Genomic DNA, 22,586 nt, shown 5'->3' with positions numbered 1-22,586 from the left:
CTACTAAATAACACGTGGGTCAGGGGAGAACTCTCAAGAGCAACTTAAACATATCTTGAACTACATGAAATTGAAAATGCAACTTATGAAAATTTGTGGGACGTCGCGTAGTCATGTTTGAGCAAAATTTACAGCATCGAATGCATATGTTAGACAAAAAGAAAGATCTAAAACCATTAAGCTAAGCTCCCATTTTAAGAAACCAGGAGAAGAGCAAATGAAATAAAAAGAAGCTGAAGAAAAGAAAAGATAAAAGTTAAACCGGAAACCCATGAAATTGAAAACAGGGAATCAACATAGAAAATCAATGTAATCAAAAGGTAGCTCTTTGAAGATGTCGATATTGATAATTTCTCTGAAATATATAAATCAGGCAAATTCATGGAGATCGAGGTCGTGTTTGCTAGGAGGTGGGGGTGGGGCGGGAAAGGGGCGTGACTCCCGATGAGTACAGGTTTCTTTTGTGGTGACGAAAGTGTTCTGGGATGACAGAGGGGTGATGGACCCACAACTCGATGTCTAAGGCCCATGGTGCTGTGCATTTTAAAGAGTGAATTACATCAATAGGACTTCAGAAAAAGAATTTTTGTGTTTTTTTTGTAAAATAGTTTTATTGATTTCAGAGAGAAAGGGAGAGGAATAGAGAGATAGAAACATCCATGATGAGAGAGAATCATTGATCGGCTGCCTCCTGCACGCCCCACCCTGGGGATCAAACCCGCAACCCAGGCATGTGCCCTGACCAGGAATCGAACCGTGACTCGAAGGTTTAGTACCAACAAAGGTAACCCCCACCCCCCCGCGATATTTTCTCTTCAGTTCTTCCACAGCGCACATGCATTTACTGTAAGTTTTGTAATATCGAAGTGCCATCACTTGCCCACCGCTCCCTAACTCCCTGTAGTATATAAGCCTTAGAGGCCTTGTCCTACCCACGGCTGCATTCCCAGAACAGAAAACATCCTTACATGTGTTCTCTGGATGAACCAATAAGCTGTAAAAATAAACCTCTTTAGGACCTTACCCCTGGCCCCGCCCCCCGCCCCCCATCACTGCCCACGCTGCCCCATTCTGAGTAACTTATTTTCCAAGTGGATTCACAGCTTGACTGGACTGGAAGCAGAAGGCCACTGCCCCTCGGGAAGATTGCGCCCCATTTGGCTTGCTTTCATTGGACTCGGCTTGTTTTCGTGAACCCTTTCAATCACAACGCAAGCCAAGCCCTTCCCTTCAGTGTGTCTCGCAGAAAACATAGAAAGCATCTCCCAGCGGAGTCGCCCCAGTGACGGGGGAGAAGGTCTGCAAGCCGGCATGGGTTTGTTTGATTTGTGCGCAGAGGTGGGGGGCAGAGTCCAGTGCTGCTTCGGGGCGCAGCTGATGAAATCCGTTTCCACCACGTAGACCTTGGAACCGTGCTGACTGCCAGCGGATGGCGAGGTCTCAGCTGACCATTCCTCTCTAACTTTCAAGAAATCGCCAGCCGGCCTGGCCCTCGAACACCTTGGACGGAGTGGCGCTGGCCCCGCTGCGGCGAGGGCCCGTTGCCCAGAGCGCGGGGTGCCATCGGCGCACCCCTCATGTGCCCCTGAGGGAGGAAGCCTCTTCCCTCCTTGAACTTTGCTAACCACAGCCGTTCTGTGGCCCCTCGGGGCTCGCCTGTGGCCCCCCGATGGCCTTTCATAAGCTGCTGGATGAGGTGGGCGGCCTGGGCCGGTTCCAGCTGCTGCAGATGGCCTTCCTCTGCCTCTCCTGCTTCCTCGTGTGCCCTCACATCCTCCTGGAGAACTTCACGGCCGCCGCGCCCGCGCACCGCTGCTGGGTGCCCATCCTGGACAACCGCACCGGCAACCTCACCCTCACCGGCCCGGCCGATGGCTCGGGGGCCCTCGGGCAGGACGCCCTGCTGCGGGTCTCCCTCCCGCTGGACTCGGACCGGAGGCCGGAGAAGTGCCGCCGCTTCCTCCACCCCCAGTGGCAGCTCCTTCACCCAAATGGAACCTGGACCAACGCGAGCGAGCCGGCCACGGAGCCCTGCGTGGACGGCTGGGTGTATGACCGGAGCACCTTCTCCTCCACCATCGTGACCGAGGTGAGGGGCCCCGCTCACCTCTGGTGGGTACGCGGTCTGGGGGACGTGGTCTGGGGGATGGGGGGTAACGCGAGTGAGGTCACCAGCTAGGTGCCCGTTGCTGCTTCCTTCAGCAAGTATGAATGACTCCAGTACATGCCAGACACCGACATGCTGAATGAGCACGATGAACCCCAAATTAGCCGTGACCTTGCTATTACCTAGCTTTGTCTTCAACAGGAAGACTGAAGGTGAAGCAATTCATGTATGTAATGTGTTTACAATGTTGTGCAAGGTCGGGGATGCCCAGCCTTACTTGAAAATTAGAAACATCTGGGAAGTTGAAGGAATTCTCCAACCACAGACTGTACGGCTGCAACGGCCGTGTGAGAAAGTCTGTGGTGACATTCTGTCATCAGTAAATGTATTTATTTATGTATTAAAATATGTTTTTATTGATTTCAGAGAGCAAGGGAGAGGGAGAGAGAGATAGAAACATCAGTGATGAGAGAGAATCATGGATCGGCTGCCTCCAGCACGCCCCCTGCTAGGGATCGAGCCTGCAACCTGGGCATGTGCCCTTGACCAGAATTGAACCTGGGACCCTTCAGTCCACAGGCTGATGCTCTATCCACTGAGCCAAACCAGCCAGGGCAGTAAATTTAAAGCTTCTCAAATGATGGCACTCTGTAGCCAAGATTGAGAACTACTGAGTATGAAGTAAACCAAGGCATTAATATAGACAACAGGATTAGAGGAGGCTTCCCAGGGGAAGTTATGTTTAAGCTGAAATCTGATGACAAAGGGCAGCTGGAGAGGAAGCTGGAGAGGCAGGTGGAGAGGAAACTGGAGAGGAAGCTGGAGAGGAAGCTGGAGAGGAGGGTGGAGAGGCAGCTGGAGAGGCAGGTGGAGAGGAGGCTGGAGAGGAAGGTGGAGAGGAAGGTGGAGAGGAGGCTGGAGAGGAAGGTGGAGAGGAGGCTGGAGAGGAGGCTGGAGAGGAAGCTGGAGAGGAAGGTGGAGAGGAAGGTGGAGAGGAAGCTGGAGAGGAAGGTGGAGAGGCAGGTGGAGAGGAAGGTGGAGAGGCAGGTGAAGAGGAGGCTGGAGAGGAAGGTGGAGAGGAAGGTGGAGAGGAAGCGGGAGAGGAGGCTGGAGAGGAGGCTGGAGAGGCAGCTGGAGAGGAAGGTGGAGAGGAAGCGGGAGAGGAAGCGGGAGAGGAGGCTGGAGAGGCAGGTGGAGAGGCAGGTGGAGAGGAGGCTGGAGAGGCAGCTGGAGAGGAAGGTGGAGAGGCAGGTGGAGAGGAAGGTGGAGAGGAAGCTGGAGAGGAAGCTGGAGAGGAAGGTGGAGAGGAAGCTGGAGAGGAAGCTGGAGAGGAAGGTGGAGAGGAAGCGGGAGAGGAAGCGGGAGAGGAGGCTGGAGAGGAAGGTGGAGAGGAAGGTGGAGAGGAAGGTGGAGAGGAAGGTGGAGAGGAAGGTGGAGAGGAAGCGGGAGAGGAGGCTGGAGAGGAAGCTGGAGAGGAAGGTGGAGAGGAAGCGGGAGAGGAGGCTGGAGAGGAAGCTGGAGAGGAAGCTGGAGAGGAAGGTGGAGAGGAAGGTGGAGAGGAAGCGGGAGAGGAAGCGGGAGAGGAAGCTGGAGAGGAAGATGGAGAGGAAGCTGGACAGGAAGCTGGAGCGGCAGGTGGAGAGGAAGAAGGCTCTGCTGTGACGCACATGAAAGTCACTGGAGCTGTCAATCAGGTCTCTGCTGAGGGGAATAGGCGGCTGTGAAGCTCTGCTGAGATGGTTTCCTTCCCTTCCAGTGGGACCTGGTATGTGAAGCTGAGACTCTGAAATCAATGGCCAAGTTCTCGTTCATGGCGGGCATGCTGGTGGGAGGGGCCATCTACGGCCACTTATCCGACAGGTGAGTGTCCCTGGTCACAGCCCCCGGACGCTGGGGTTCCTCCACGAATTACTCTCCATGAAGAAGCACCTATTGCAGGGTACGCTGTCCTGCGGCTTTCTAGGCCCCCGCACACGAGTTCTTGATACATTTCGGACATGAACCCCTTATCAGGTGTCTTAATGGCAAATATGGCCTCCTGCTCAGCAGGCCGTATTTTCATTTTGTGGATGGTTTCCTTCACAAAAAGCTGTTTAGTTGATGGAGTCTCATTTGTTTATTTTTCCTTCTGTTTCCCTCGCCAGAGGAGACGTATCAGAAAAAGTATGCCTTATGAGGCGTGTCTGAGATCTCACTGCCTGTGTTTTCTCCTGGGAGTTTTATAGTTTCGAGTCTTACGTCCAAGTCTAATCCGTTTTGAGTTTATTCTGTACATGCTGTACGACGGTGGTCTAGTGTCATTTTTTTGCATGCACCTGTCCAATTTTCCCAACACCGTTTACTGACTAGACTGTCTTTCCTCCACTGTACGTTCTTGCCTCTTTTGTGAGAGGTTAATTGGCCACACAGGCGTGGGTTTATTTCTGGGCTCCACTCCGTTCCGTTGTCTGAGATGGCTGTTCTCATCTAGTCCATGCTGTTTTGATCGCGATGGCCTCGTAGGGTAGTTTGATGTCTGGTAGCGTGATTCTCCCAACTTTGTTCTTCTTTCTCCATTTAATACTTCTGGGTTGTGGTTGACCGTGGGTGACTGGAACCACGCAGAGCACAACCTGGGCTAAAAGAGGACCACGGCGTTGCAGCTGGCTCACATGGTGTCACTGAGCGCAAAGTCCCACTGGCTTTGCTATCCTCAGTACCTATCTGCAAACAGGAGGGCCGCTTCTGGGACGATCTATTGTTTTTTTTAAATTAAATATACTGGAGGCCCATTGCATGATATTCGTGCAAGAATAGGCCCCTGGCTTCACTCCCAGCTGCCCGGGAGCTGGCAAGTCCCCGCTCCCCAGCCACTCGGGAGCCAGCACGTCCTCGCTCCCCGGCCACCTGGGGCCCGGCAGCCGGCACATCCCCGCTCCCAGGCCAGCCGGAGCCGGCATGTCCTCACTTCTGTCTGGAGCACCACTGCCGTCCGCCTTCCCCTCATAGCAGGCTTCACACCGCTCTGCGCCTGCGTATGCAAATTAACCTCCATCTTTGTTGGGTTAATTTGCATACTCACTCTGATTGGCTGTGGGTGTAGCGGAGTGATGGTTAATTTGCATGTTTCTCTTTTATTAAATAAGGTAAGATTTTATTGAATTTTTACAGAGAGGAAGGGAGAGGGATAGAGAGTTAGAAACATTGATGGGAGAGCAACATCAATCAGTTGCCTCCTGCACCACCCCCACTGGGGATGTGCCCACAACCAAGGTACATGCCCCTGACCGGAATCGAACCCGGGACCCTTCAGTCCGCAGGCCGACGCTCTATCCACTGAGCCAAACCGGTTAGGGCTGGGAGCATCTATTGTTGATTCTTCCTGGTTTCAAGTGCCAAGTTTCACGTACGGAAACATCGCCTACGTGTCAAGAAGCCTTCTTTGTGCTGATGTTTGCGACAGGCTGTTGTCATGCCCACATCTCACCCGTCCCCGCGCCTCAGGTTTGGGAGGAGGCTGATCCTGCGATGGTGCTCCCTGGTGCTCGCCATCGCCGAGACCTGCGCGGCCTTCGCGCCCCTGCTCCCCGCGTACTGCGCGCTGCGCTTCCTGGCCGGCTTCTCCACCATGGGCGTCCTCAACAACAGCTCCGTGCTCGGTGAGTACACGCGCTGGGTCTCTGACGTTTTGCAAGCCCAACTTTTGACTCTGGAACCCCCACTTTGTTTGAAGTCGAAACCCTGTTTGCGTTTCCTTTCAGTTATGGAGTGGACCGCGCCCCGCTTCCAGGCCCTGGGGATGACCACCACCATCGGCGCTGCCTCCGTGGGGCAGCTGCTCCTGGGGGGCATGGCCTTCGCCATCCGCGACTGGCACACCCTCCAGCTGGTGTACTCTCTGCCGCTGTTTGTCCTGTTTCTTTCCTCGAGGTATCAGCCGCCCCTCTTCCTTTGTCGTAAGGACCCTGGGGTGCGGGCTCCCGGAATAAGGACGCGGAACACGGTCCTGTCCTTAGTCAACACGTGACCACGTGCTCTCCTGGTCTGTGCCTTGGGCGCAACCCCAGGGCCAGGACAGGCAGGGCTGCCAGGTCAACCAAGGACACTCAGTTAAACATGAATTTCAAAAAGGAAAAAAAAAGTGAATTTCAGAGAAGCAACGTTCCTTTTTGTATACCATCCCAAGCATGGCACGGTGTATGCGTCCCCCAAACATGATGCATTGTTTATCTATAATTTCTCTTGATCTGAGGGGTCTGCATTTTCGTTTACGAACCTGGTAAAATACAGGGTGTCGCATGCAAGTAAAATTTCACATAAAAAATGTTCTTTCATGTATGGCCAAAAGATCGCCCGGGACGTAGTTACACTTGGCGATCACTCACATCCGCAGTTCAGCAGAATTCAACTTTAACGAGGCGCACCCCCTTTTTACGTGCTAAAACGGATTCTGTTCCCTGGGATGTGGCGGGGGGGGGGGGGCCAACATACTCCTACTCTATATTCCCAGCCGTGAAGGTGTGTTGCGTGGAGAGGGCATCTCCCAGTTTCCTAGTTACGGTCCAGGAGGACCTAAGCCCCCATTTCCCGGTATAACAAGGCAGGAGGTAGGTATGAGAGGGGAGGGCGAGGCATTGCAGGACAGAGGATGCGGGGAAGGGGCAAGTGAGACCTGGCTGCTCCTCTGTCGTCCTGTCTGCCCAGGTGGTTGGCAGAGTCCGCTCGGTGGCTGATTATCACCAACAAACCGGAGGAGGGCTTGCAGGAGCTTAGAAAAGCTGCCCGCATGAATGGAAGGAAGAACGCTGGGGACACCCTCACCATGGAGGTGAGCAGGGAAGGGCGCTGGTTATGGGATGCAGGGAAGACATGCGCTGACATGTATGTACCCTGGATGGCGTCCATGTGATGAATGAAGGGCGGGAATGCCCGTCATTGTACCCAACGTCCCTGGTCCCCAGCGGCTGTCAGCGCTGTCTGAGTGAACACCCAGGGACTAGGCCAGCCGTGGGCAAACTACGGCCCGCGGGCCGGATCCGGCCCGTTCGGCTGTTCTATCCGGCCCGCGGAGCCGAAAGAGCGGAGGGTTCTCTTGCTCTCCCCTCCGCTCCTTTCCTTTGAATTTATATTAGTTCACACAAACACTCCATCCATGCTTTTGTTCCGGCCCTCCGGTCCAGTTTAAGAACCCATTGTGGCCCTCGAGTCAAAAAGTTTGCCCACCCCTGGACGAGGCACTGCCGGAAGAATGGGACGCAGGTGCTGTCCCCCACAGAGGCGGTCACTCACAGTGACAGTGCTTGTGTAGGGGTCGCTTAGCAAGATGTCCTCAGGGTTAGCTATGTTGCAGCAAATGGCAGGACCTCCTTTCCTTTAAAAAATATTTTTACTGATTTCAGAGAGGAAGGGAGAGGGAGAGAGAGAGAGAGAAGCAGCCATGAGGAGAGACAATCATTGACGGGCTGCCTCCTGCACGCCCCCTACTGGGGACCGAGCTCGCAACCTGGGCATGGGCCCTTGACTGGAATCGAACCCGGGACCCTGCAGTCCTCGGGCCGATGCTCTTTCTCCTGAGCCACGCCGGCTGGGGCAGGGTTTCTATGAATGAGTGATATCCTGTTTACCACGTTGTCTTTACCCATTGACGGGAGGTTAGGTTGTGGCCAAAGGCTTGGCTTTGGTGACTAGTTCTCCAGTGAATGTGCGTGTGCAAATCTCTCTTCAAGATCCCGTTTACAGTGCTTTTGGAGTTAGACCCAGAAGGGAAATTATGGGATCATATGACGGTTCTAATTTTAATTTTTTAAAGAACATATTTTATTGATTTTTTACAGAGAGGAAGGGAGAGGGATAGAGAGTCAGAAACATCGACGAGAGAGAAACATCGATCAGCTGCCTCCTGCACACCTCCTACTGGGGATGTGCCCGCAACCAAGGTACATGCCCTTGACCGGAATCGAACCTGGGACCCTTCAGTCCGCAGTCTGACGCGCTCTCCACTGAGCCAAACCGGTCAGGGCTCTAATTTTAATTTTCTGAGGCACCTCCTTACCGTCTCCACAGTGGCTGTACCATTTCACATTCCCTCCAACACGACACAGGGTATCCTAGCCTCCACGCCCTCGCCAGCTCTCACCGTCTCTCTTCGATAGCAGCCGTCCCAGCTGGCGCGAAGCGATAGTTCCTTGCGGTTTTGACTCGTGTTCCCGTAACAATTACTGATGATGGGCACCTTCCCATGTGCCCGTTCGCCGTTTGTATATCGTCTTTGGAGAAATGTCCGTTCCGTGCGCATGCCCGTTTTTAAACTGAGTTATTTGGCTGTTTTGCTCTTGACTGGTAGGAGTTCCCTGGACATTTTGGCTGTGATCCCTTCCTCACACACACAGCCTGTGAACGTTTTCTCCGTTCTACGGGTGCCTTTTCGTTTTGTTAAGTGTCCCTCGCTGTGCGGGAGACGTTCAGCTTGCTGTAGTGCCCCTCGTCTACGTTAGCTTGCAGCCTGTGCTCTCGGGGTCACATCCAAGAACTCACTGCCAAGACCAACGCCAAGAAGTTTGCTCTAGGAATCTTACAGTCTCCTCTTACATGGTCATCTCTAACCATTTGGAGTTGGTTTTTGTGTGCACTGTCACATACGTTTCCAATGGCACCCCTGGCCTGGGGATGTCCAGTTTCCCAGCGCCGTTTACTGACGACACGGTTCCATCTCCACTGTAAATTCCTGGCGCCACGATCAGAGATCAACAGGCTGTGTACGCGTGGGATCTCCGTTTCCTTGGTCTGCGTGTTTCTTTTTATGCCGGCACCACGTTCTTGGTGACGGGAGCTTTGTAATATATGTTGAAATCAGAACATGCGATGCCTCCAGCATTTTTATGCTCAAAAAAGTGCTGTGACTATTTAGGGCAGGCGTCCTCAAACTACGGCCCGCGGGCCACATGCGGCCCGCCGAGGACATGTATCCAGCCTGCCCGGTGCCGCTGCCTGTCCTGCTTAGCAGCCGACGCGTCCCGGGCCCGCAGTGCGCATAGGAATTTGTTCATAGTTTTTTTTTTAAACTATAGTCCGGCCCTCCAACGGTCTGAGGGACAGTGAACTGCCCCCCTGTTTAAAAAGTTTGAGGACCCCTGATTTGGGTCTTCTGGGTTGCCATCTGAGACTGAGTGAAAAACCACAATAGACTCTCAGGAAATGCTCTTTCTTCCTGAGACAAACAGTGTGTGCGCAGAGGATGGCCAGCCGAGACCCACGCTGAGCTCCCAGGTCTTTCCTGTCCATCTGGCATCCATGGGGCTTCGGACCATGGCCCATGTGCACCCTGCCCTCCCTGACCTGCATGTCTGACGTGCACACCCTTTTAGATGTCTTGCAGCCCCGTCGAATCTCACGTCTAGTGTCTTGGTGGCTACACAATTTCCTCAAGGCCTCTTCAGCTCCCTGACTCCCCTTCCCCGCCCTTTCCCCCCCGTCCATGCATCCTTGTGGCTGTATTTGCCGTAGACAGAGAGGGGAGGGGTCCACCATGCCCTCTGCCGGGGGCCCACAGTGCCCACAGCGCTGTGACGACTGACTGGGGTGCCGTTGCTGTCGTTGAAGGTTTTGAGGTCCACCATGCAGGAGGAGCTGGAGGCAGCGCAGACCAGACCTCCCGTGTCCGACCTGTTCCGCACGCCCAACATGCGTGAGAGGATCTGCCTCCTGTCCTGTGTGCGGTAGGCTTCCCGGCGCGCGTGGGGCATGCTAAGCAGCGCGGGCGTGGCCCCGTGTCTCTCCGAGGACACACCGTGTCATGGGGGCCGAGTCGGGATAACACGGGGAAGCGTAGGGAACGCTGCCTTGCTTAGAGACAGTCAGAGTGCTAAGAAGAGACGGACGCGGAATGGACCGTCCGGTGAGGAGTGCCGTCTAGCACGTGGCCTCCCGGCTCATCCCTGGGAGCTGAGGCTGGGACCCTCAGTCGTGGCACAGGTTTTGATTTTAAGTTTTTCACTTGTTTGTTTCTGCTGTGATTCCAGTAAAACTACCAACAGTAACGCACACAGCAGCACGGCTCTATGACTATTCACCTGTGAATAAGCAGCCACACCCAGATCGGGATGGAGAAAGGGCTGTAAAACCCTAAAAGCCCCACCACGTGCCCGCGAGCACAACGCTCCCCACCTCCCGAAACACTTCATGACAATTATGAGCCCCATCAGCATTCAATAGTTCATGACGGTTTTAAAATCATGATCCCCGCAAAGACTTATTCTACAGAACCGACCATGTCTTCATTCTTTTTTTTTTTTTAAATATATTTTATTGATATTTTACAGAGAGGAAGGGAGAGGGATAGAGAGCTAGAAACATCGATGAGAGAGAAACATCGATCAGCTGCCTCCTGCACACCTCCCACTGGGGATGTGCCCGCAACCAAGGTACATGCCCTTGAGCGGAATCGAACCCGGGACCCTTCAGTCCGCAAGCCGACGCTCTATCCACTGAGCCACACCGGTTTTGGCGTCTTCATTCTTTAAAAAAAAAGAAAAAAAGAACATTGTTACTGATTTCAGAGGGGAAGGGAGAGGGAGAGAGAGAGAGAAACATCAGTGATGAGCGGGAATCATGGATTGGCTGCCCCCCCACGCCCTCTACTGGGGATCGAGCTTTGACTGGGATTCAAAGCTCGATCCGTGACCTCCTGGTTCATAGGTTGACGCTCAACCACGGAGCCACCACGGCCGGGTGATGCCTTCATTCTTTATCACCAACCACCGGCCGCTTGGCTGACACCATTTCTCACCATCCTGTGCTTGCCGTGGGTTCTAACCCTCAAACCGTCTCCTCTCTTCTTGTGCTCCCCACAGATTTGCAAACTTCATACCCTTCTACGGCCTGAGCCTGCACCTCCAGTACCTGGGGAGCAATGTCTTCCTGTTCCAGGTTCTCTTCGGCGCCGTCACCCTCCCGGCCAATTGCGTCGCGCTGCTGGCCCTGAACCGCCTGGGCCGGAGGCTCAGCCAGGTGCTCTTCCTGCTCCTGCTGGGGAGCTCCATTCTGGCCATCACGTTTGTGCCTCGAGGTGAGAAAGGGGCGCAGGTTGGAGAACGGAACCGTCTCCCCCCTTTTCCTGGGGAACCTACTCACGCCCGTGTGAGGCCGGACGGAAAGGGAGAATGCGTTCTAGTGGCTTCCCCAGAGCAATCTCAGGATGGAGCACAGATCCTGCCCGCAGGTGGCTGGGGAGGAGTCAAAGGTCAGGGAGGTCAGCTCGCATACAAGGCTGTCTTCGTCGACCCCGAGAAGTGCCCGGTGATCGGTGTCATTCATTCCCGACCATTGCGCTACGAGAGCATGAGCCTCGCCCTTGGCCAGCACACGTGCAGCTGTAAAGGGCGGCATTGCGTCACACGCACGATGGTCTCAGATGCCCACACAGCGCCCTCCCTCCCTCCGTCTGGCTGCTTCTATGAGTCCCGACTCAGGCCCCCCACTCCCACTGTCCTCTGTGCGCCCGTGCGGCTGTGGCTGGGTCACAGCTGCACCTGGGAGGCCCCCCGGCTTCAAGCAGAGGAGTGGACGCCAGGAACAGGCTCCGAGCAGTGAGAGCCTCTCTGAGAATCGATCTCACTAAACTCAATGACCACATGCCACGGGGGGCACCAGCGGGTCCCATGCTTCACTAACCCCCGTGAAGAGTATGTGACGTATTTCACAGGGTCCCAGGCCGTGGGCTTTGCTCCCCTCGAGTGTCAGCCATGATGCACCCGCCTTGCGCCAGAGCCCACTCCGACGTAACGCTCTCATGAGATGGTGTGTGTGTGTGTGTGTGTGTGTGTGTGTGTGTGTGTGTGTGAGTGTTTACATTGGGTAGACAACTGGCTCTAAAAATTCCTTTCAGAGGTTTCCAAAGCCTAACCCTTTCTTTCTCCTAATGCAGTCCTTGTTCTTGAGTCTTCAAATATTATCCTAGCCAGGGGTGGGCAAACTTTTTGACTCGAGGGCCACCATGGGTTCTTAAACTGGACCAGAGGGCCGGAACAAAAGCATGGATGGAGTGTTTGTGTGAACTAATATAAATTCAAAGTAAAGGAGCGGAGGGGAGAGCAAGAGAACCGGATAGAACAGCCGGATCCGGCCCGCGGGCCGTAGTTTGCCCAAGGCTGTTAGACCAAGCCACCCTCCAGCGTGTCCACCAACACGAGTCCCGCCCTTTCATTCCCTTCTCCTCCAGGGCTGGTGACGTTCCGTGCCCATGTTGCATATGCACCGGGTTTTGAACTCTTCGAGGACACTGCCGAGTCTGGCCTCCCTCAGTAATTGCTCACGTCACAGTCCCACGTTTTCCGTGAAAGGCAGGAGACTCGGGACAGAATAAATGACGGCAAACTCTTGCTGGTCTCCAGTTGCCCTCTTTGTCTTTGGCAAATTTCTGATAAGTAGGGAGAGGTGATGCAAGAACTCAGTTTTTAAAAAAAGATGTGATGTCTATAGATTAGTCATATTTCTCAGCTATCCATCACTGTATTCTGTGCCTCTGTGTGCTTCCTCTACACATGTGTAGCCCATGCAAGCATCGTCAATAGCATCTTTCCCACGAATGATTTGGGAATAGTGACTCCCTCAGCTCAGGTTTCCTGAGTCTCACTGGTCTTCCCCTGCAGACATGCAGACCCTGCGTGTGGCTCTGTCGACGCTGGGAGTGGGATTTTCGTCTGCGGCCATCATGTGCTCTCTGGCCCACGGAAATGAACTAATCCCCACCATAATCAGGTACACAACGCACGGAAGCCCCATCAGGGTCAAAACAGACCTTTCCCAGCTAGGGAACATTTACAGTGGGAAGCAAACTAAGACCGATTAGTCATCAAAACAAGCAATTACAACAACAATTTATTTTTTAAAAAAATATTTTCATTGATTTCAGAGAGGAAGGGAGAGGGAGAGAGAGAGAAACATCAATGATGAGAGTCATTGATGGGCTGCCTTCTGTATGTCCCCTACTGGGGATCGAGCCCACAACCGTGACCTCCTGGTTCACAGGTCAACACTCAACCATTGAGCCATGCCACCGGGCTAACAACAATTTATAGGTAAAGCTTATTTACGGCTGACTTTCTGCCAGGCGATGGGTTAAGTCCTTTAATGTAGCGTATCATCGCACATGTTCTCCTGAACCACTGAAAGGTCGATGCTGTGGGTGAGAATATTTTCTAGATAACGAAAATGGCTTGATGCGCTTGTGTCCTGGAAAAAAGGGCAAGCAATAGGAGAGTGTATTTGAGATGGGGTGGTAGATGGTCAGCCTTCGGTATCTGAACGCTGCTGTGCTGTCTCCCACAAGCAAAGCGCGATGATGAATCGCAAACGGCACGTGTGGGTTTTGACCAGATTACTTCTGCATTGCTGTTCGCATTCCAAGGGCCACGGCTTCAGGAATCGTTGCGATGGCTGGTAATATCGGGGCGGCCCTGGCTCCCCTCCTGATGATCCTGACGGCGTACTCTCCCCACCTGCCCTGGATCCTCTACGCGGTCTCCTCCTTCATCCCCAGCCTTGTCGTCTTCCTCCTTCCCGAGACCAGGAATCAGCCTCTGCCCGACTCCATCCAGGACGTGGAGAAGGAGTGAGTGGCCTGGGCTGGCCCTTAGGGGAGCGTGGGCTCTGAGTCCGTGACGAGGAAGGCAAACAAATGGGACCATCGTCCTCCAGGCGGGTTCAGAGCAGGACAGGTTCCACGGGGCCGACGCCGTGTCCCTCCCCATAGTGACCTCTGGCTCCCCCAAGGCTCCTAGGTCACACAGACCAGCTCTGGCCAGCCTGCACCAGTAGGCTTTGTGGGGGAGGTGCCCTCATGTGACACCCCCACCTGGAAGGTGTTTCACAACCACGCACAGATCCCAACACCAGCTTCTCCTCTCAGCCCCTGGCAGCCCTGGGCCCGTGAGTGCAGCGAGCTCTCTGGGACGCTGGTCCCTGGAGGACCGTGGACGCCCTGGTCCCTGGAGAGTCTGAGGGAGTCAGGGAGAGGACAGCCCCCCCCACCCCCCCACACAGATGCCCATTTCCCAGGGAGGGAGGGCTGCCTTTGACAGTCAGACCACCTGGGCATCACTCGGGGTGCAAGTGCTGAGCAAAGAGGAAAGGGGGTGGCAGAAGTTGGCATCGTAGACGACCGAGGATTGGGAAGGACTTCTGGGAAGGTTTTGCCTACTTTCCTTGCCTTTTCCAAGTCCCTTTGGCCAATGTCACGTGTGCAGAGCTGCCTTCCCGATCCTGCCCTGGGAACGTGGCCTCCTTCTGCATTACATTTACTCAGATCCTGAGGGCAGGGGTCATGGTTTTCATCCAACGGGTCAAGGTGGGTCAAGGATTAGCTCGCTCTAAAGAATGCACAACATGTATGTTTTTTAATGTTTTGTGTTTGTTTGCTGTTTTCATTGTATTTGTTCCAGGAGAAAAGGCTCAAGAAAAGCAGAACAGCAAGACACCTTCATAAAAGTGACCCAGTTTTAAGGAATTCCAGGAATGGACTGCTAATCCAGGAAAAAAAAGGGGGGGGGGCAGGGGATGGGATTATGCCAAGGTGTTGGCAAACGTTGGGAAATAAATAAATTAATTAAAAGCTATAATGAAAAAGATGGATCCCACTGACAACTGCAGTCCTAAATAACTATGGATGAAATACCTACGATTAATCATACAAAGAAGTGTGAGAAAAGTCATCATACCGTTAAAGAAATCATCATAAAATATGTGTACGCATGTCGATCCCCAGCATGGTTCTGGAGAGAAAGATAGAATCGTATTGAAAACATTGACTGTGCTCCAATTACTTGGTAGTTGATGGAGTAATTAATCACAATGAAAAATCTTGTACTCTCAGGAGAATTTGAAGAAGAGTTGACAAATTTATCTAGAAATTAATAATAAACAAGGTGCTTAAAAAAAAAAGAGGGCCATGAGTGCGGGGCTGCCTAGTGTTTAGAGCAGCATACGCCAGACGTTGTCACAGCGGCAATAGTCAACACAGTAGTAGCAGATGTGTTTACACATCAGAGGAAGTCCAGACACAGACCACAGTGGGTGTAACATCTACTATGTAATTTTGGTATCAGAAACCACTGGCAAATAGAGGCTCATGCAACAAATAGCATAACTAATTATCCTATATAATAAAAGCCTGAAATGCAAATCGACTGAATGGCAGAACAGCCGGCAGAACAACCTATCACTATGACGCACACTGACCACCAGGGGGCAGACACTCAATGCAGGAGCTGCCCCCAGCCTGTAGGCCCCAAGCCAGCCAAGGTGGGTGTGAGCAGGCCCCCCCCACGTTGCCCTCCCGGTTGCCCCACAGAGGGAGATGACCAGTGGTGGTGGCAGGGGGCGGGGCTGGCAAGCAGGTGGCGCTAGGCCGGCCAAGGCGGGTGTGAGCGGGAGGCCCCGATCACCCCACCGGTCGCCCCACAGATCAGCCCTGATCACCAGCCAGGCCTAGGGACCCTACCCATGCACGAATTTCGTGCACCGGGCCTCTAGTTAAAAAATAAATGACTACTAATGTGACCTCATACTCTAACCCCCGCCCCCCGCCCCCACCCCTAAATCCTACTTTAATGAAAAGTTAATTGGAAAAAAATAAACCATAATTTTCAGTAGAAAACTTGGCTGCAAAATCTTGGGATAAAAAATGTTTTGAACAGTAAAAGCAACTGTCAGACATTTAGAGACAGAGGCTCTGAGTCATACTTAAAGCTGCTGTTGGGCAAAACCTTAACAAATTATTGGAGAAAACCAGAACACTATTCACCAGAATGATAAAAACAACGTTTAGTGGCAGGCTTTTAAGCGAGGGATACTTTCTCCTCTGTTTCTGTACTCAGAGTTTAAATAAGGACTAAGTAAAATTTCAAAATGCTGTAAGATGTCAACAGTGAAAGAGCAAGTGATGAAATAAACCATTTTCAAAAAATGTGCTTCTAATAAGAAGAATTCTCATACGTATCCACCCGCTTTGACCTCCACCTTAGTGTAACTGACGGAAGCCTGACTCAGCAGCTCTATGGGATCCACACGCACAAAACGATGATCTCGCAGCCCCTGTGTGAGAATGGGGTCGGACATACTTGGAGGCGTGCAGAACCCCCGTGTGGGTTCCCTGGCCTGTGGGCTAAGAGCTTTCCCAGTGGAAAAGGCCACGTGGAAACCGGGGAACTCTTAACTCCCTCCTGGGAGAGGAAATCGGAGATCCTAGAGTCCCGGGGGAGAGCAGAGGTTCCTGCAGCCCCAGAGGCCTGGAGCAGCGGGCCGGTAGGTTCCAGCACGCGATCTGCAGGGCCTGACCTGACCCCACGGAAGCCTGTCCCTGCCAATAGCTGAGTGACCTTGGAGGGTAACTGTGGGCTCCACAGACAGAACCCGACACCAGGCCCAGTTACAGGTCCTTGCCACACGTGGACGGGATCTTGGCCCAGAGCACAGGTTCCTTGGTAGACCTTCGAGGCACCTCAGATGCGCAGTCATTTCCTATTTGTTTGTTTGTTAGCATCCTCACTCGAGGATATTTTTCCATTGATTTTTAGAGAGAATGGAAGAGAGAGGCAAAGACAGAGAGAAACACATTGCAATTGGTTGCCTCCTGCACGAGCCCCAACCAGGGCCCGGGCTGGGGAGGAGCCTGCAATGCAGGTACCTGCCCTTGACCAGAATCGAACCTGGGGCCCTTTGGTCCGCAGGCCGACGCTCTATCCACTGAGCCACCCCAGCGAGGGCACGCCGTCACTTTCTAGAGCAGCAGGATCTGGATCCCCAAAAGAAACCAAGGACAAGAGGTCGGTGTGATTTCCAGCATCGCCTGGAGCATGAGCCACAGGTGTTGGAACTGGAAAGCCAGCGGCTTTCACGGGGCCGATCCTGCTGTGAGCTCTGGGCTGCGTAACCTCAGGCCCCGGGTCACGTGAGGGTCGCTAATGGCTTTTCCGAGCAATGCCCGGAGAGCCAGCAGGTAATTCCATAAAAGTCAGTGGAAAGTGTAAAAATGAAGGCACTGGTATTTCGCAACAATGACACACAGGGTCTTGGGGAATTACTGCTGAGAAGACGAAGAGAACCCTCCGGCATTCTTGAAAACTAGAAACTAATTTCGCTTCTATTAAGTGATCCTTGGGCTTAGGCCAGAAGATTGTATTTAACACAAAGAGAAAGAACATAACTTAAAATAACATGTGGGATGCTGGAACTATATCACCAAAAATGAGTACAAAGAGGCCGGGGTATTTAGTGGTGTCAGGTGTTAAATTTTTATGTGGAACCATGCAATCTTTTTAAGAAATAACTGATATGTTTTAGGTTTGCTCCGGCCCTTACACACACACACACACCCCTCTTTCTTCCCTTTCTTCACTAGTTTGCCCAGGATGGCCCAGCGTACACCTGTTGCATCGGCATAATTATTCAGTGTCCCCTTTCCCCCGTGCCTCAGGCTTGCTTTTATGAGCATCCTACCTAAGGGCTTTCTTTTCAGGTCCACTAGACACAAGGCATCCTGTCACAGGAGGGACATTGTCAAGGTGAAGCATGCACATTTTAAAAAAATATATTTTTATTGATTTCAGAGAGGAAGGGAGCAGGAGACAGATAGAAACATCAATGATGAGAGAGAATCATTGATCGGCTGCCTCCTGCATGTCCCCTACTGGGGATCGAGCCTGCAACCTGGGCATGTGCCCTTGACTGGAATTGAACCCCGGACCCTTCAGTCTGCAGGCTGATGCTCTATCCACTGAGCCAAACCAGCTAGTGCAGCACGTCAATTTCTTACCTTTGGGTTCAAAACTCTTTGGCCAAGTGTAAGAAAGATCTGAGCAGGGGAAGGAATGTCAGAAACAAGAGCGTAGGGGCCGCCGAAGAACTGTGGTCAGGCAGGTGCCCATCATTGACAGAGAAGGAGTCTCACACTTGGCAGGAAGCTGAGGCCCAAGGAGGTGCGATTATGTAGAGAACTTGAAAACAGTGACAAACGTACTAAAAGCCCATCTCCATTTTGTTATCAGATGCACCAGCAATCCTATCTAATAAAAGAGTAATATGCAAATTAACCATCACTCTGCTACACCCACAAGCCATGCCCACTAGCCAATCAGGAGCGAGTATGCAAATTAACCCCAACCAAGATGGCTGTGGCCATGGAGAGAGCAGGAGGGAGGCTTGGGTTTCCCCGGCAATGGAGGAAGCCAAGCTTTCCGCACACCCTGGCTGGCCCAGGCCTCCGCTTAAGGCTACAAAGTTTCAATTAAAGAAGATAAATTAATCCCAACAAAAATGGCAGCAGCCACAGAGCTGGAGAGAGCAGGAGGCTAGGGTTGCCCCCGGCGATGGAGGAAGCCAAGCTTTCCGCACACCCTGGCCGGTCCAGGCCTCCGCTTAAGACTACAATGTTTCAATTATAGAAGATAAATAAATCCCAACAGAAATGGCTGCCCCCACAGAGCGAGCAGAAGGCTTGGTTCCACTCCAGGCTACAAAGTTTCAATTGTAGAAGATAAATAAACCCCAGATACCAGGGCCTCTGCTTGGGTCGCTGGGGGTCGTGGCTGGCCTGCAAACCACCACAGGCCCCTCGCCCAGGCCGTCCCACGCCCCAAGGGAACCCCCACCCTGATCCGGGACACCCTTCAGGGCAAACCAGCTGGCCCCCACCCGTGCACCAGACCTCTATCCTATCTAATAAAAGAGTAATATGCAGATTGACCATCACTCCAACACACAAGATGGCTGCCTCCATGTGGTCAAAGATCCTGCCCCCATGTGGACACAAGATGGCCACCACAAGATGGCCAGCAGGGGAGGGCAGTTGGGAGGAACCAGGCCTGCAGGGGAGGGCAGTTAGGGGTGACCAGGCCCATAGAGGAGGGAAGTTGGGGGCAAAGAGGCTGGCAGGGGAGCAGTTAGACATCAATCAGGCTGGCAGGGGAGTGGTTAGGCATCAATCAGACTGGCAGGCAGAAGCGGTTAGGGGCAATCAGGAAGGCACGCAGGCGAGCAGTTGGGAGCCAACAGTCCTGGATTGTGAGAGGGATGTCCGACTGCCCGTTTAGGCCCAATCCCGGTGGGACATCCCTCGAGGGGTCCCAGATTGGAGAGGGTGCAGGCTGGGCTGAGGGACAACCCCCCCCCCCCCATGCACGAATTTCGTGCACCGGGCCTCTAGTTTAAATAAGAGATAAAATCCTCCTACCCATCCCCTAAAAAACAATTGATGTGACTGGTTAAGGGCTAATACTATACCTGTGGGCTTCCAATCAGCACGTTCCGGTTACTTATCCTTCACAAATGCTGTATTCCCTGTGGGCATAGGGCTGGAGAGCTCCCAGGGACACAGTTGGTCCTGGGCGTCTGTGGACCGAGCCACACATATTTGTTTCAAGAATAAGTTTACAAGGCCTAGCCGGTCTGGCTCCATGGATAGAGCGTCCTGGGTTCAATCCGGTCAAGGGCACGGACCTCGGTTGCAGGCTCTTCCCTGGCCCAGGCCCTGGTCGGGGTTCGGCATATTTCTCTCTGTTTCTCTCTCTCTCTCTCTTCCACTCTCTTTAAAAATCAAAGAAAAAATATCCTCGGGTGAGGATTAAAAAAAAAGAAAGAAAAAGAAGAAGCTTACAAAGATTCAGAATGAGACCAGCTCACTTTGGACTGTCGTGCCTGTGGTCCGACATATTCCTGCCTCTACATAATGGATTCAAAATAAACAACGAAAGCATAGCGATGGGAAAGATGAAGAGCCTGAACTTGAATGACGTCGGTTATGTCATTTTATGTGGCCTTGGAGCTCTCTCTGTGTTTCAGACCTCAAACAGTAAAACGGAATGTACCCGGGCAGAGGTGCATTTGTGTCTGCTGAGTGAACATGTCATTTCCCATATGAACTACGTTACTGAATTTGAATAGTAGATTTAAATGGAAATCTATGAGTTTTAAGTGATTAACTCTGAAAACTAAAGAAAAACGAAGGAAAAATGTTATGTCTGTGGTACAAGTTTGTAGTTGCCTAGATTATACATTTTGCTGATTTTCTTTTTCTTTTGGAAAATTTTGTTGACTGGACATTTATTTCTATAAAATACTTTTATATCAGGCTCTAACCAAAGGATCGAAGTTCAAGCGGTAAGGTAGAATAAAAACCATTAAGCAAACAGTGGTGCTTTGAAATATTTTATTTCATTCTGTGGTTTTGCTTGTGTGGTTCTGTGTATAAAGTTTAATAATATTTTTTTTTCCCACTGTCTCTTCTGGCTATTACTCTTCTTCGTTTCATAGCACCATTATTACGGAAAAGAATTTTGATAGATAGAGGCTGGTGGGCTTAAAACATGACCTAATCCCGGGAGCAGCTATGCTGGGTTTGTCCCCCCGAAGTTGGGGACGTGAGAGTGGGAGCAAGCTCTGCACCTGTGAGCAGGCCCAGCTAGTCCCGGTGCCCCCGATGCCACAAAGGGGAGGAGGCGCCCGGGGAGAGGTGGCCAAAGGCCCCGGAGGGTGCCTCCAACGGGCTCAGACCTGGCATCCTGCAGGAGTTTCAGCGTCCCGAGGAGGGCGCACCCTATTGGAAAGTGATGGAAGCGCACCTTGAAGAGACCACCCGCCATCCAAGACCTTGACAGCTGCCTTCGGGTGGGGCAGAAGCCCGCGTGGGACAGGGGGGCGTGGCAGGGCAGACTCCACGCCTCTCGGGCTCCACGCAGCGAGGTCCATCCTTGGACAAAGAGAAGCAAACACTGAACTGACTCGACGTACAACCTGAAGCGATGAGGCTCCCGAGGCCGCCCGCTCGCAGGCAGGAGGGGCCTCGGCAAGGAGGTGGCGTCTCCTTTCCTGAGCGACCTGTGTGCGCAGCCTGGTTACCTGGCTTCAGAGAAAACCCCAACGCAGCGCCTGCTCTGAGAGCAGCACCCAGCACCCCTCACGTGGAAACGCTGCCCCCCACCTGCACGTGGGCAGGATCGCGCCCATAGCTTGCGGGGGGCTAGTGCGCTGTTTCCCTCCTGGGGCTTCTCCCCAGAGGCTGAATTTTTGCCTTTGGGTCCCCAGGCACTAACACAGAGCCTGGAGGCGTGGCGGAAACTTAGCTTCTGCCCACGCGTGTGGTGTGCCCCCCGCACGGCCTCAGGATGGAGGAGGGTGGGTGGCGCCCAGCTCCCCCCTGAACCCCTCTGGGAGGGCCCCCCCTCGTCCTTGGCGGCCTGCAGCCGACGACGACACAGGGAGAGCTGTAAGGGACCGGCCCTCTGGCCTCGATGCAGGACACCCCACAGGGCACCCAGCTCCAGGGCTCCCCGAGTCTGTCCAAACCAGAAAGAAGCCAGACAGGTATCTTTCTGTCCTAAACGTGAAGCGAGACCTGGAGGAGGCCTCTGTTTAGAAGGTACCACACTCCCTGGCACGGGGCGGTTGTTTGCTAAATGAATAACATCGGTTTGTTGGACCAATAATTTATGTGAGTTCAAAGTCAGCTTCAGATCTACAGGTTCGCTAATGTAAGACCGAGTAATTCAAAGCTAAAAGGAACCCTATATGCTAAAAGCCTCTTACACGAAGTGTCCGACTGTTTGTCTGACCATTCGACCAGTCGCTATGACGTGCACTGACCACCAGGGGGCAGATATGCTCTGGCCGGTAGGTTAGCTTGCTGCTAGGGTCCGGCCAATCAAGACTGGGCGAGACGGGCTGGACATGCCCTGGAGCCCTCCCGTGGTCCCTCCCCAGCCCCGATCGTGCACCGGGGAGGCCCCTCGGCCTGGCCTGTGCCCTCTTGCAATCCAGGACCCCTTGGGGGATGTCAGAGAGCCAGTTTCGGCCCGATCCCCGCAGGGCAGGCCAAGGGACCCACCGGTGCATGAATCTGTGCACCGGGCCTCTAGTATACTTTATAAAATATAACTCTAGCCCAGCCGGCATGGCTCAGTGGTTGGGCGTTGACCTATGAACCAGAAGTTCAGGGTTTGATTCCCGGTCAGGGCACATGCCCGGGTTGTGGGCTCGATTCCCAGTGTGGGGCATGCAGGAGGCAGCCGATCAATGATTCCCTCTCATCATTGATGTTTCTCTCTCTCTCTTCCTCTCTGAAATCAGTGAAAGTATTTACAATAAAATAGAACTTTTGGATCTTGCTTCAGAGGCAGTCTCACTCTAGCCTGTGTAATGAGTAGAAAGACTGAAGGGAGACGATGGGGAACTCAATGCATTCTCGGCGAGTGGGGACGAGCTGATGGTGGGGAATGGAGGCAATGGCTTTGTCCTGGTCGGGATTCACAGACACGGGGGTGCTTAGCCACCAGTGCTGGACTGAGCAGAGAGAGGCCCTTCCCTGGGGAAGACAATCAATGACAACCCCCCCCCCCCGCGACTCCAGTGTCTATGATCCAGAAGGAGCTGGAAAGGGGGATTGCTAAGAAAGAACGGAGGGGGTCAATCGAAGAGTTTCATTGCAGGGCCCTAGGGGGTTTGGCTCAGTGGG

General features: G+C 53.1%; 1 protein-coding gene across 2 annotated transcripts; it reads left to right on the top strand.

The window, feature by feature from the left end:
• Window positions 1-1,232: 1,232 nt before the first annotated feature.
• On the top strand, window positions 1,233-16,040 carry LOC308258137 (organic anion transporter 7-like). 2 transcript variants are annotated; one of them, XM_080688398.1, is made up of 10 exons: window positions 1,233-2,089; window positions 3,864-3,967; window positions 5,591-5,745; window positions 5,848-6,016; window positions 6,791-6,914; window positions 9,686-9,801; window positions 10,936-11,150; window positions 12,733-12,841; window positions 13,491-13,694; window positions 14,524-16,040. In XM_080688398.1, the coding sequence occupies exons 1-10, from the start codon at window positions 1,670-1,672 to the stop codon at window positions 14,582-14,584; spliced, it is 1,677 nt and encodes a 558-aa protein (XP_080544524.1). In that variant the 5' UTR covers window positions 1,233-1,669; the 3' UTR covers window positions 14,585-16,040. The 2 variants fall into 2 exon arrangements, with proteins under 2 accessions (XP_080544524.1, XP_080544525.1); XM_080688399.1 differs by lacking the exons at window positions 12,733-12,841; window positions 13,491-13,694; window positions 14,524-16,040 and adding an exon at window positions 12,303-12,478.
• The last annotated feature ends 6,546 nt before the right edge of the window (window positions 16,041-22,586 follow it).

This window comes from Plecotus auritus, assembly GCF_963455305.1.
Source record: "Plecotus auritus genome assembly, chromosome: 9".
Taxonomy (NCBI): Eukaryota; Metazoa; Chordata; class Mammalia; order Chiroptera; family Vespertilionidae; genus Plecotus; species Plecotus auritus.
This window is presented reverse-complemented; position numbering and strand designations above follow the sequence as displayed.